We start from the raw sequence: 13,690 nt of genomic DNA, 5'->3' as shown, positions 1-13,690 counted from the left end.
TGAGGCCAAAGGGCTGACATCAAGGAGAAATTGAGAAAGGTGTTTAAATTTGGTTCCTCAGGTTCATGGTGACACAACCGACTGCAATTTTTAAAGAGGCCTTATATGCCAACCACCCTGTACCTCTAAAGCCTGTTCATGTTCTTGAACAGGTTTTAGAGGTTTACTGCAGTATACCCAACCGTTTTTATGATCAGTCCTGCTTTTTGCATGAATGCACAGAATGGACTGCGTGGTGTATTGCTGACTTTCTCTCAGTTAAATATCAGCAACCATAATCATTAAAGCACTCAAAGCCCTTAATCGCATAACCTCCTCCTGCAGGCAGAGAAGGGTCTGGAATCACAACTGACTGCCCTGACTGCACATCTGGCACAGACACAGGAAGTGCTAAAGGAGAAGGAAAAGGAAATGCAGCAGCTGCAGGACAAGATGAAGGCAGCCCAGGGATCTTTTGGTCAGGAAGTCAAGAAACTGGAGGGTCAGCTGACCGGCCTGCAGTCCCTGAATGCTAAGAAGGCAAGAAAATGCATGGTTTTTACATATGCACTCGCCTTTACAGGTGAACCTATGTGTGGGAAACACTGGCATGCAGTTGCCATGATTGTGATCTTACTGATACCCTCACATTTACTCTTACTCTGAGGATGTGAATGGATGGAGTAAAATAAGCATCAGTGAGTCAAGGAATTTCTGTAACCAATGTTTGTTTGCAAGATGCAGACCCAGCTTATGTGCAGGATATTTGCAGTGCAAAAAAGATGTTGATGCATACAAACAAAGTGAAAACCTTGACAAGAAGAACGAAGTGTACATGTGTGGAAAAGGCTACACATCTATTATGGGCCCTCGAAAAATATATCCTATAGCACCCGTCAAAATGTATAGTTCAGTTATGATTGACTGACATGCCCTGCCCCCACGGCCAACCTCCCTCTTCCCCCCGCCGCTCTCTCTCTCCCTCTCAGACTCTGCAGCACACACCCCCCCCCTCACAGACTCCCCTCACCCTCCTCTCTCATTCTCCCTCTCACAGACTCTCCCTCACCTTCCTCTCTCATTCTCCCTCTCACAGACTCTCATTACATTACATTACAGGCATTTAGCAGACGCTCTTATCCAGAGTGACGTACAACAAGTGCATCAGTTCAAGGTGCAGAGGTGCAAAAGAAACACACTAGAGTGAAGTAAAGATCGTAGTGGCAGAAGTGACCACATAGATCAGGACTCCAACCCTGTAGGGTAACCTGTTCAGCAAACAAACAAACAATCCTGCCAAGTGCAATCTAGCACTGAAATCACATTTGCCTAATCAGAATCAGACAAAAACAATCCTGCCAAATAAAAACTAACGTAATCGTATTAGCCTAACTAGGTACATTGAGCTAAATTATAGGCTAGGGAGGGGTGGGGAGAGGTGCAGCCTGAAGAGATGAGTCTTTAGTCTGCGTTTGAAGGTAGTCAGATTCTCTGCTGTTCTGACCGCCACGGGGAGGTCATTCCACCAGCGAGGGGCCAGGACAGACAGCAGACGTGAGCGGGAAGTAAAGACACGAAGAGGGGGAGGTGCCAAGCGTCCAGGTGGCAGAACGGAGAGGTCTGGCTGGTGTGTAGGGTCTGATGATCCTCTGGATGTATCCTGGTGCTGACCCCTTAGCTGCCTGGTATGCAAGCACCAAAGTCTTAAATTTGATGCGAGCCATAACAGGCAGCCAGTGGAGGTCAGTGAGCAGGGGGGTGACATGGGAATGTCTGGGAAGGTTGTAGACCAGACGCGCTGCAGCATTCTGGATGAGCTGCAGGGGTCTGATGGTGGATGCTGGCAGACTAGCCAGCAGCGAGTTGCAGTAGTCCAGGCGGGACAGGACCATCGCTTGAACCAGGAGCTGGGTTGCGTAGGTGGTGAGGAAGGGGCGGATTCTCCGGATGTTGTACAGGAAGAACCTGCACGTTCAACTCACCGCCGTGATGTTCTGGGAGAGGGACAGTCTGTTGTCCATCATCACTCTGAGGTTTTTTGCGGTGGGTGATGATGACACCACGGTGTCCCCTAGGGAAATGGAAAAGTCAAGGAGGTTAGAGGATGGAGCAGGGATGAAGATCATCTCTGTCTTACCTGGGTTCAGCTTAAGATGGTGGTTATCCATCCAGCTCTGGATGTCCCTCAGGCAAGCAGAGATGCGAGCGGAGACCTGTGTGTCAGAGGGGGGGAAGGAGAGAAAGAGTTGGGTGTCATCGGCATAACAATGATAGGACAAACCATGGGCAGAGATTACAGGACCAAGAGATTGGGTGTACAGGAAGAATAGGAGGGGACCAAGGACTGAGCCCTGGGGAACTCCTGTGGCAAGGGGGCGAGGTGCCGATATTGCACCAGCCCAGTCGACTTGAAAGGAGTGACCGGAGAGGTAGGACTCGATCCAGTCTAGTGCTGTGCCACGGATCCCCATAGCTGCCAGGGAGGACAGGAGGATGGGGTGGTCGACTGTGTCGAAGGCAGCAGAAAGGTCTAGGAGGATCAGGACAGACGAATGGGAGGCTGCTTGTGCGGCGTGAAGCGACTCACTGACCGAGAGGAGTGCAGTCTCTGTTGAGTGGCCAGGTCTGAAGCCGGACTGGTAGGGGTCTAGGAGGTTGTTCAGCAAGAGAAAAGAGGAGAGTTAGTTAGAAGCAGCTCGTTCAATTGTTTTGGATAAAAAAGGGAGAAGGGAAACAGGATGGTAGTTCTGGATGATGGAGGGATCCAGAGTGGGCTTTTTCAGCAGTGGGGTGATGTGGGCCAGCTTGAAGGAAGAGGGGAAACATCCAGAAGACAAGGAGGAGTTCACAAGGGAGGTGACAAACGGGAGGATGTCAGGTGTGATAGTCTGGAGGAGAGAGGAAGGGATAGGGTCAAGAGCACAGGTGGTAGGGCGGTGGGAGAGTAGGAGCTGGGAAACATCAGAGTCAGTGAGGGGAGAGAAAGTGGAGAAACAAGGGGAGGGAAAAGAGAGGGGGGAGTGGGGAAGGGTGGCGGTGGATGTGAAGGAGCTGCGGATGTCTGTAATCTTCTCATCGAAGAAAGCCGCGAAGTCATCTGCAGGGAGGGAGGACTGAGGTGGGGTAGGAGGAGTGCTGAGGAGAGAAGAGAAAATGGAGAACAGTTGATGAGGGTTAGAGGCAGATTTATGAATTTTTGTTTGATAATTAATTTTAGCAGAGGTTACAGCAGTAGAAAATGTAGCTAGCAGAGACTGGTAGGCAGACAGGTCAGACTGAGCTATGGATTTCCTCCACTTCCTCTCCACTGCACGTAGGCTGGCCCGGTTGGTTCGTGGGGGTCAGACATCCACGGACTGGGAGGGGACGAGCGTGCCGGCCTGGAGACTAGAGGACAGAGAGTGTCAAGTGCTGAGGAGAGCGAGGAAGACAGAGCGGAGGATGCAGAGTCAGTGGGAAGGTTGGAGAAGGATTCAAGAGGGGGGAGTGAAGCAGTGACACTAGAAGCGAGAGAGGAGGGAGAGAGGGAGCGTAGGTTACGGCGGACCATGACAGTAGGAGTGGATGGAGGGGAGGGAGGGAGGGGAGCAAGAGGGAGGGAGAAGGAAATGAAGTGGTGGTCGGACTGGTGCAGAGGGGTTCCTGTGGGATCGGAGGAGGAGCAATTCCTCAGGATGACCAGGTCTAGGAGGTTGCCAGCCTTGTGTGTTGGTGGGGAGTGCATCACCCTCCTCTCTCATTCTCCCTCTCACAGACTCTGCAGCACACACACCCCTCTCACAGACTCTGCAGCACACACACCCCTCTCACAGACTCTGCAGCACACACCCCCCTTCTCACAGACTCTCCCTCACCCTCCTCTCTCATTCTCTCTCTCACAGACTCTCCCTCACCCTCCTCTCTCATTCTCCCTCTCACAGACTCTGCAGCACACACACCCCTCTCACAGACTCTGCAGCACACACACCCCTCTCACAGACTCTGCAGCACACACCCCCCTTCTCACAGACTCTCCCTCACCCTCCTCTCTCATTCTCTCTCTCACAGACTCTCCCTCACCCTCCTCTCTCATTCTCCCTCTCACAGACTCTGCAGCACACACACCCCTCTCACAGACTCTCCCTCACCCTCCTCTCTCATTCTCCCTCTCACAGACTCTGCAGCACACACACCCCTCTCACAGACGCTCCCTCGCCCTCCCCTTTCATTCTCCCTCTCACAGACTCTGCAGCACACACACCCCTCTCACAGACTCTCCCTCACCCTCCTCTCTCATTCTCCCTCTCACAGACTCTGCAGCACACACACCCCTCTCACAGACTCTCCCTCACCCTCCTCTCTCATTCTCCCTCTCACACTCTCCCTCACCCTCCTCTCTCATTCTCCCTCTCACAGACTCTCCCTCACCCTCCCCTCTCATTCTCCCTCTCACAGACTCTGCAGCACACACACCCCTCTCACAGACTTTCCCTCACCCTCCTCTCTCATTCTCCCTCTCACAGACTCTGCAGCACACACACCCCTCTCACAGACGCTCCCTCACCCTCCCCTTTCATTCTCCCTCTCACAGACTCTGCAGCACACACACCCCTCTCACAGACTCTCCCTCACCCTCCTCTCTCATTCTCCCTCTCACAGACTCTGCAGCACACACACCCCTCTCACAGACTCTCCTTCATCCTCTTCTCTCATTCTCCCTCTCACATACTCCGCACACTGGCCCCTTGTTCCCAGGGTCAGTGTGATTTTATGTGTCTAAATATATATATATACACATACATATACGTACATACATACATACACATCAGAGGTGGGTAGAGTAGCCAAAAACTGTACTTAAGTAAAAGTATTGTTACTCAAAATGACTCAAGTAGAAGTAAAAGTAGTCATCCAAATAATTACTTGAGTAAGAGTAAGAAAGTATCTTGTGAAAAGACTACTCAAGTACTGAGTTACTTCATATAATCTGATTTAATGTTGAAATAAGCAGAGCAAGATGAACGTAAAAATCCAAATGTCCAAAATATAAAATTGTAAATGCTTGTCCAATAGAAATAAACAAAATATAAAATAGCCATGTGCAAATTCAAATATGGCCTAAATCATATCCCTTTAAATAAAACAATACACAGGAGGTTCGTCAGAAGAGGAGGATTTTCGCTTTCTGTTGTACTCTATTAAGTCTGTATACCTCATCAGTTTGTTGGTGTGAACCCTGTGAGGGGGTGTGAAGCAGTGACACTAGAAGCGAGAGAGGAGGGAGAGAGGGAGCGTAGGTTACGGCGGACCATGACAGTAGGAGTGGATGGAGGGGAGGGAGGGAGGGGAGCAAGAGGGAGGGAGAAGGAAATGAAGTGGTGGTCGGACTGGTGCAGAGGGGTTCCTGTGGGATCGGAGGAGGAGCAATTCCTCAGGATGACCAGGTCTAGGAGGTTGCCAGCCTTGTGTGTTGGTGGGGAGTGCATCACCCTCCTCTCTCATTCTCCCTCTCACAGACTCTGCAGCACACACACCCCTCTCACAGACTCTGCAGCACACACACCCCTCTCACAGACTCTGCAGCACACACCCCCCTTCTCACAGACTCTCCCTCACCCTCCTCTCTCATTCTCTCTCTCACAGACTCTCCCTCACCCTCCTCTCTCATTCTCCCTCTCACAGACTCTGCAGCACACACACCCCTCTCACAGACTCTGCAGCACACACACCCCTCTCACAGACTCTGCAGCACACACCCCCCTTCTCACAGACTCTCCCTCACCCTCCTCTCTCATTCTCTCTCTCACAGACTCTCCCTCACCCTCCTCTCTCATTCTCCCTCTCACAGACTCTGCAGCACACACACCCCTCTCACAGACTCTCCCTCACCCTCCTCTCTCATTCTCCCTCTCACAGACTCTGCAGCACACACACCCCTCTCACAGACGCTCCCTCGCCCTCCCCTTTCATTCTCCCTCTCACAGACTCTGCAGCACACACACCCCTCTCACAGACTCTCCCTCACCCTCCTCTCTCATTCTCCCTCTCACAGACTCTGCAGCACACACACCCCTCTCACAGACTCTCCCTCACCCTCCTCTCTCATTCTCCCTCTCACACTCTCCCTCACCCTCCTCTCTCATTCTCCCTCTCACAGACTCTCCCTCACCCTCCCCTCTCATTCTCCCTCTCACAGACTCTGCAGCACACACACCCCTCTCACAGACTCTCCCTCACCCTCCTCTCTCATTCTCCCTCTCACAGACTCTGCAGCACACACACCCCTCTCACAGACGCTCCCTCACCCTCCCCTTTCATTCTCCCTCTCACAGACTCTGCAGCACACACACCCCTCTCACAGACTCTCCCTCACCCTCCTCTCTCATTCTCCCTCTCACAGACTCTGCAGCACACACACCCCTCTCACAGACTCTCCTTCATCCTCTTCTCTCATTCTCCCTCTCACATACTCCGCACACTGGCCCCTTGTTCCCAGGGTCAGTGTGATTTTATGTGTCTAAATATATATATATACACATACATATACGTACATACATACATACACATCAGAGGTGGGTAGAGTAGCCAAAAACTGTACTTAAGTAAAAGTATTGTTACTCAAAATGACTCAAGTAGAAGTAAAAGTAGTCATCCAAATAATTACTTGAGTAAGAGTAAGAAAGTATCTTGTGAAAAGACTACTCAAGTACTGAGTTACTTCATATAATCTGATTTAATGTTGAAATAAGCAGAGCAAGATGAACGTAAAAATCCAAATGTCCAAAATATAAAATTGTAAATGCTTGTCCAATAGAAATAAACAAAATATAAAATAGCCATGTGCAAATTCAAATATGGCCTAAATCATATCCCTTTAAATAAAACAATACACAGGAGGTTCGTCAGAAGAGGAGGATTTTCGCTTTCTGTTGTACTCTATTAAGTCTGTATACCTCATCAGTTTGTTGGTGTGAACCCTCCGTTGACAGAAAAAATATCAATGAGGCTACAGGGGATTTATCCATTAAAATAGACTCATCATCACAACAAAGAGGAGCCTGCTCAAATTCAAACAGAAACTTTATATGTGGAAAACCTAATGCTTTGTCGCACCATTATTGTACCTTATGATGCACTTATCCACAATATTCCAAAGTCCCATGATGCCTTGCACGGAATATGTGCAGAACTTCCGGTTTAGCGTAAACAAACTTTATGTATGCAATGCAATGCTATGCAATGTTCCAGCGCTCACGTCATGACTGTTGCATGCTTCACAAAAACTATTACACTACTAACTAATGCTTACATTACAGTGTGAAATATCCACATTAATACCACATTAAACACACTCAATTTAAAAAATAACGTATATAACCGAAGTATTTTGAACAGTAATAGCCTACTTACATAGCAATGGTGAAATCTTATCTGTGTTCAGTAGATGGAGACAGAGACAGTAAATCAACAATACAGTTCAATCCGCTTCTGTTTTACTCCAGAAAACGATGTCAGCTAGGTCTATCAGCAAACATATAGCTCAGCTATGCCCAGAAGTCCTCAATAATAATAGTATTTCCCAAGAACTTACGAATAATAGTTGACCACGTTTCGTGAGTGAATGCATAAGTGAATGCGATGATAAAAAAAATTTCGGTTACGCTGACCTAAAAAACGCTATTCCAAAAGCAAAATTAGACATGTTATACATCGTTAGAAAGCTTATACTCTCATCTACTGAATAAATGAATTGTAAATCAAGCCAGACTGTACTAAAAAGGGCGACAACGCCGTAAACAAGGCGTGTGGTATTAGGCACAGCTATTTTGGAAGGTACCAAGGCATCACAAATGCGCGTATATTTCACAAACGGATTGTCCAAGACAATAAATGACCACTCAGTCAAATAGTTAGCTATCCACAGCCAAAACTAACCTACAACTTACCGCCACATATTTTCTCAAGTTCAAAGTTGAGTTCTTGTAGGCTGAAATGTCCACATTTCTAGGCAGACAAAGAATGCAGCGCATAATGTAACTACTGTTTTTGGTAGTCTGTAAGTAAGACAATAGCTGTGTCCCAAACCGCAGACTTCCATGCTCCACACTACCGTGCTCCGGAATACGCACTCCAGGCAATGCTTGGGACTACGCACTCCGAACCATGGAAGTGCAGTAGCACGGAGAAACAGTTAAATGAGTGGGATGCACTTCGTGACGACATCTGACCCATAACTTTTAACCTTTGCCGTAACTATCGGTAACATTCCGGTAATAAACCAGAGGGGAATAGCGTGAGAGTGAGAGGCCATATTATCGACCATCTGAAATGCTACCGCATTTATTTCATATTTATTCAAGCGGACTGGACCTTTAAATGCATTTACCTATTTAAATGCAAGTCTTGTAAAAATTACACATAACTGTCTAAATGGGAAAAAATCCAACTTAATACATATACATTTTAGTTATATTGATATACTAATTAATTCCTTAATCACGACCATTAAGTAGTGCAAATGTCGCTTCTTCTTAATGGCTATTTTGCTCCCTGCTACTTGGGTTACAATTGTGAATATGTAGCGGATCGCTAGAAATGCTAGTAGGGACCAGCCTTTTTCATATTAACCTGAAATACACAAGACGGGACACTTCTACAATATGATCTCAAGTAAAGACAAGTTCCATTAATCTCTATGCAGTGGTCGATACCGTCCCCGTAGCAACTAAAGCTAGCACTGGGCGACCTCTGACATATTTCCCGGCACAGAAAAAAATCGCGAAAGTACTGAAAAAATTACCTCCGGAGGATAACAAGGACGTTTTTTTCTACATAACTAGGTACAGTTTGTTACTTATATTTCGCCTATTTTATATAGACTACAGTTGAAAATCAGATGTTTTTCTGTCTACCGAACGAACCCGGTCGATAGATGCTCACACTGAAGTAGTAGGCTACTGAAATATTATGATCTAGACTAACCAGTAGGCTAATATCAACAATTTTTTGCGAGCTAGCCACTTCAATTGAATTCTCCTTTTTGCTGTCAGAAGAGCAGTGGAAGGCAACGATAGCTTGGAAAATATTAATTGCAGTTTGGATAGCTTTCAGTGTACTGTCAACCCCATAATAAAGTTGCCATTTAATTGTAAACAGTCGTGTCTGTTTTTTCATTATTTTCGCGCTGTATACTTTCGCGCTGGGTACTCAGTTAGGCAACATTTATGGAGCCGGTCATGTTTGTGGTGGCTACTCCATAGGCAAGGGGTGTATTTCAAATTAAATGAAAAGATGGGCAGTGGCGAGGATAAAACGGCAGTTTATAATTCAAAACGGGACCCGACGATTAGCATTCAATATAGCTCGTAAAAGTACATATCTTTAAACTAAAAAAAACAACTGATACTTTGCATATTGCGTTATTCATTAACACTGTACCACTTTATTTATATACCAACTCCTGTGTACCATTTTCCTGTGACATGATTTCAGTTTCCAATTCGAGAGAGTAGCCTACACTAGACTGTCATCCGCCATTACCGTTGTTTTTGACCGTTTTCGCAAAAGGAATTATGGGATTTTTCCCAGCCGGAGCATGCACGGATGCACACTTCAAATTTTGATCAAATGGAGTGCGCATCCGGGTACTTTATCCGTGCTCCGCACTACCGAACTTTGGTTTGGACTCGCACTCCAAGATGGAGGCATGCTCGCTATGCGCACTCGGAGCATGGAAGTATGCGGTTTGGGACACAGCCATAGTTTGAACGTGAGGCCAGGGGTGTTCTGCCTCCTACGAATCACCCGCCGTTGTTTCAGCCATTGTTGTCGCCCACTCATCCTTCTGTGTGCTGTGACTGGCTACGTTTGATTGGTGAAACGGAGTATTTGGGGCTGTGACAGAGCCAAAGCAAAGACCAGTCAGCCTCTTTGGCTGAAGTCTCTCTGAGAGAATGAAACAAACAGAACGTGCATTGAATAAAAAATGGGTAAAAAATAAAAGTAACGAGCGGAATGTAGCCGAATATAACGGAGTAAAAGTAACATTTTTTCTTCGCAAATATACTCGAGTAAAAGTGAAAAGTATATTGCATTAAAACTACTCTTACAAGTACAGTTTATTCAAAAAGTTACTTAAGTAAATGTAAATATAGTAAATAGAGTAAATATAATGCGTTACTACCCACCTCTGATACACATACACACACATATACACATACATATACATACACACACATATGCATATATATACACACACACATACATATGCTATCACTCAGGCAAACTCTCGCATCGAGGAGGAGGTGCAGGAGCTAGCGAGACACAAGCCTGGTGTGGCAGCTGGTTTTCTTTCAAACCCCCGCAACCTATACATCAAAATCAAGCTTAGAACCTGTAGTTTTTAGCTGTATGTGTTAATTTCCTCCATTAAAAAACCGAGTCGAAATATTGAAAAAACCGACGTTTTACCTTGTATTTCAGTCAATATTCATCCGTTTAAGATGTAACATGCTGTATGTATCAGTCATAGGTCTTGGCTATAAAGAACACAAAATCCATTCATGGTAACAGACTTTGCCACCAAGGGAAAATATGAGGACATCAGATGTTTTGCAGTCTATCCAAACTTAGTTCAGTAGGGAAAATAAATAAATAAATAAAAATAAAACAGGCAAAAAAAGTTCATGTAGGCTATTACTGTTATATACTGTTGTAAAGTAGTAATTCACGTTTCCCTAACGAACTGCAGTAACGTTAACACATCAAGAAACGCGAACGCAGCATCATTGAAATTTAAGATTATTCCCTTCAACTGAAGGATATGTTTCTATATATTACATTACATTTACATTATAGGCATTTAGCAGACGCTCTTATCCAGAGCGACGTACAACAAGTGCATAGGTTTCATGATGTAGAGGCGCAAAAGAAACACTAGAGTGAAGTAAGGATCGTAGTGCCAGAAGTGACCACATCGATCAGGACTCCAACCCTGTAGAGTAAGCTTGTTCAGCAAGCAAGAATCCTACCAAGTACAAACTAGCACTGGAATCACACCTAATCATACAAAAACAATCCTGCCAGATACACTAACATAATCAAATTATCCTAGCTAGGTACAGTGAGCTGAACTATAGGCTAGGGAGGGGTGGGGAGAGGTGCAGCCTGAAGAGATGAGTCTTCAGTCTGCATTGAAAGTAGTGAGATTCTCTGCTGTTCTGACCATCACGGGGAGGTCATTCCACCAGCGAGGGGCCAGGACAGACAGCAGACGGGAGCGGGAAGTGCAGACGCGAAGAGGGGGAGGTGCCAAGTGTCCAGAGGTGGCAGAACGGAGAGGTCTGGCTGGTGTGTAGGGTCTGATGATCCTCTGAATGTACCCTGGTGCTGACCCCTTAGCTGCCTGGTATGCAAGCACCAAGGACTTAAATTTGATGCGAGCCATAACAGGCAGCCAGTGGAGGTCAGTGAGCAGGGGGGTGACATGGGAATGTCTGGGGAGGTTGTAGACCAGACGCGCTGCAGCATTCTGGATGAGCTGCAGGGGTCTGATGGCGGATGCTGGCAGACCAGCCAGTAGCGAGATATATCTTTACTGTAAATAGTTTCTATTTCCAATGCAAAACCGAATCTTTCGATTTATAAAACATTTTTTTCTGTTTATGATTGTTCAATGGACCCCAGTTAAAGGGGGTGTGGGATGCTGGGGTTCAGACAGTTCATAAAACTTAGTTTAGTTAAAAAAAAAAAAGAAAGAGAGATGAAAAGTACAGTATGAGGATGTGGAAATATATGTCATAATTAATTATATGCCATTGCATTGCCAATGAATATTAGGTTAGAAAATACAACATTTGCCTGATTTAACGTGACTTCCGGTATAAACCACGCCCACAGATAATTTTGTTGGTTGAACAGATACAGATACAGATACAGATAATGACGTCTCTGCACACCCCTAGTATGTAGCCTAGCTAGCTTAGGTTTTATGTCATGATTTGTGAGCAAGTTGTCTGTGCTATAGAAATCAAATCAGACGTGAATCAGAGTTCATTGAAAACTGTGAACGGAGAAAGTAGATCAGCATTTATTATATTACCTATATTACCTATTCCAGTCCTCTGGTATTTCTCCAGTGTCTAAAGATACCTGCCAGTGGTACAAAGACGATCTCACCTAACTTTTTGAGTACCCTAGGGTATATACCATCAGGGCCTGCTGCCTTATTTGTCTTTAGTTTATGTAAAAATAATCCATTACTTCTTTATCCTCTTTATCAGTATCTGCCAAGACGTGAGTACTGAATATGCCTTCCAGTCTATTAGTAATATTATTAGTAACCTCCTCTCTAGTAAAACTCAAACAAAGTAACTATTTAACTTGTTGGCGTAAGCCCCAAGTGGCCAGCGTCCTGAGTAGTGGCGGCTGGTGATAAAAATTTTGGGGGGCGCAGTTTTGGGGGGGGGGCAAACAAACTGAAGCAGCACTTCAGAGCTCAGCAAAAAAAAAAAAACTGAACACAACACACTGTAATGTTGCCTAAACACTGGCCAGTAGCACTACTTGAACATAAATTTTGCCCCCCTTTCCTTCTGGCCTGCAAATTTCTGAATGACTTTCTGGTTAAAGTCAGTCATCTCAGTCACCAGTCTCTTGCAGTCTCCATTGACAGCATGGCCAATTCATTCAGCCTCTCCTCAGGAAGGATGGCAGCAAGGACCGCTCTTTTAGTGCTGTAAGCATGGACTCGGGGGCCCCACCCCCTTGTTGTTTTTTTTTTTTTTTGTTTTTTTTTTTCCCCCCCTAGCTGACTTGTCAGAGGGATGAACTCAAAATTTTTCCTCACAGTTGTTTTTTGTGATTCAATGTAGCGCGGCACAAGCACAAATTGGGACTGTGTGCTATCCCATTGTCTCATCTGCCTGGATTGGTAAAAAATCACTGCTCTGGGCTTCTTTGAGATGTTTTCCTCACAACAGACAACATAACAGTCCAGTATGCTCGTTCTGCAAAAGTTTTTGAGTTCCCTTAAATACAGAGGCATTCTCAAGGTTCTCTTTTAACACTCCATCAAGGGAGTGTCAGGGTTTACTTATCTGTTTGCTTGTGCAAGTGTCCGTGGGTTTGTGACTAATCGACGCCTTTTCATGCTATGCGGCTACTCAGTATCCCCGTTGAAGAAACTGAGTGCTTATTCAGGTAACTGAGTGTCGGTAATCTTCGGACCCGCCTGAGGGCGCTCCGTGATTGCTTTTGATTACGGACCGATTGTTTGCACCTGATTGAGAGAGCTTATATACGCTCACTGAGATTTGTTCGTTGCTTTAGTGTCTACTTACGTAAACGATAGCTGGTACAGAGAAAAGCTCTCTTAGAGAAAAATATGGTAAGGAAAAAGGTTTAGGATAAACGCCGTTTTTGCCTTCCTCGTTACGAGGCACCTTTTCTTTGCTTTTCTCCCGACTGCACTGCAGTCTTACTAAAATTCTACTCACTCCTTACGCCTTAGTTCGTTATCCCGCTGAGACTATTACTTGTGTTGGGATATTCTCCCTTAGGAGTTGGGTCTTTTCTTTTCGTTACCCCTTCCTCAAGTCTCTTACTGAGACCTAGTGGTTTCCACTTCGGTGGTAACTTAAATCCCCTTTTGACTTTACTGTAGTTGCGTGTGGTCATTAACACTTCCCCACCCTCACAGGAAGGCAACAAAATTCACCAACCCACAGAATAT

General features: G+C 45.8%; 1 protein-coding gene across 1 annotated transcript in view; it reads left to right on the top strand.

Moving 5' to 3' along the window:
• Positions 1–13,690, top strand: part of eea1 (early endosome antigen 1) — a 273,538-nt gene that overhangs the window by 222,357 nt on the left and 37,491 nt on the right. The window contains exons 22-23 of the mRNA XM_035426231.1: positions 325–519; positions 2,978–2,999. Of these exons, the coding sequence (XP_035282122.1) occupies positions 325–519; positions 2,978–2,999 (217 nt within the window). The remainder of the gene's footprint in view (positions 1–324; positions 520–2,977; positions 3,000–13,690) is intronic.

This window comes from Anguilla anguilla, chromosome 7 (assembly GCF_013347855.1).
Source record: "Anguilla anguilla isolate fAngAng1 chromosome 7, fAngAng1.pri, whole genome shotgun sequence".
In the NCBI taxonomy this organism is placed as follows: domain Eukaryota; kingdom Metazoa; phylum Chordata; class Actinopteri; order Anguilliformes; family Anguillidae; genus Anguilla; species Anguilla anguilla.
The sequence above is the reverse complement of the archived record's forward strand: the minus strand, read 5'-3'. Positions and strand labels throughout refer to the sequence as shown.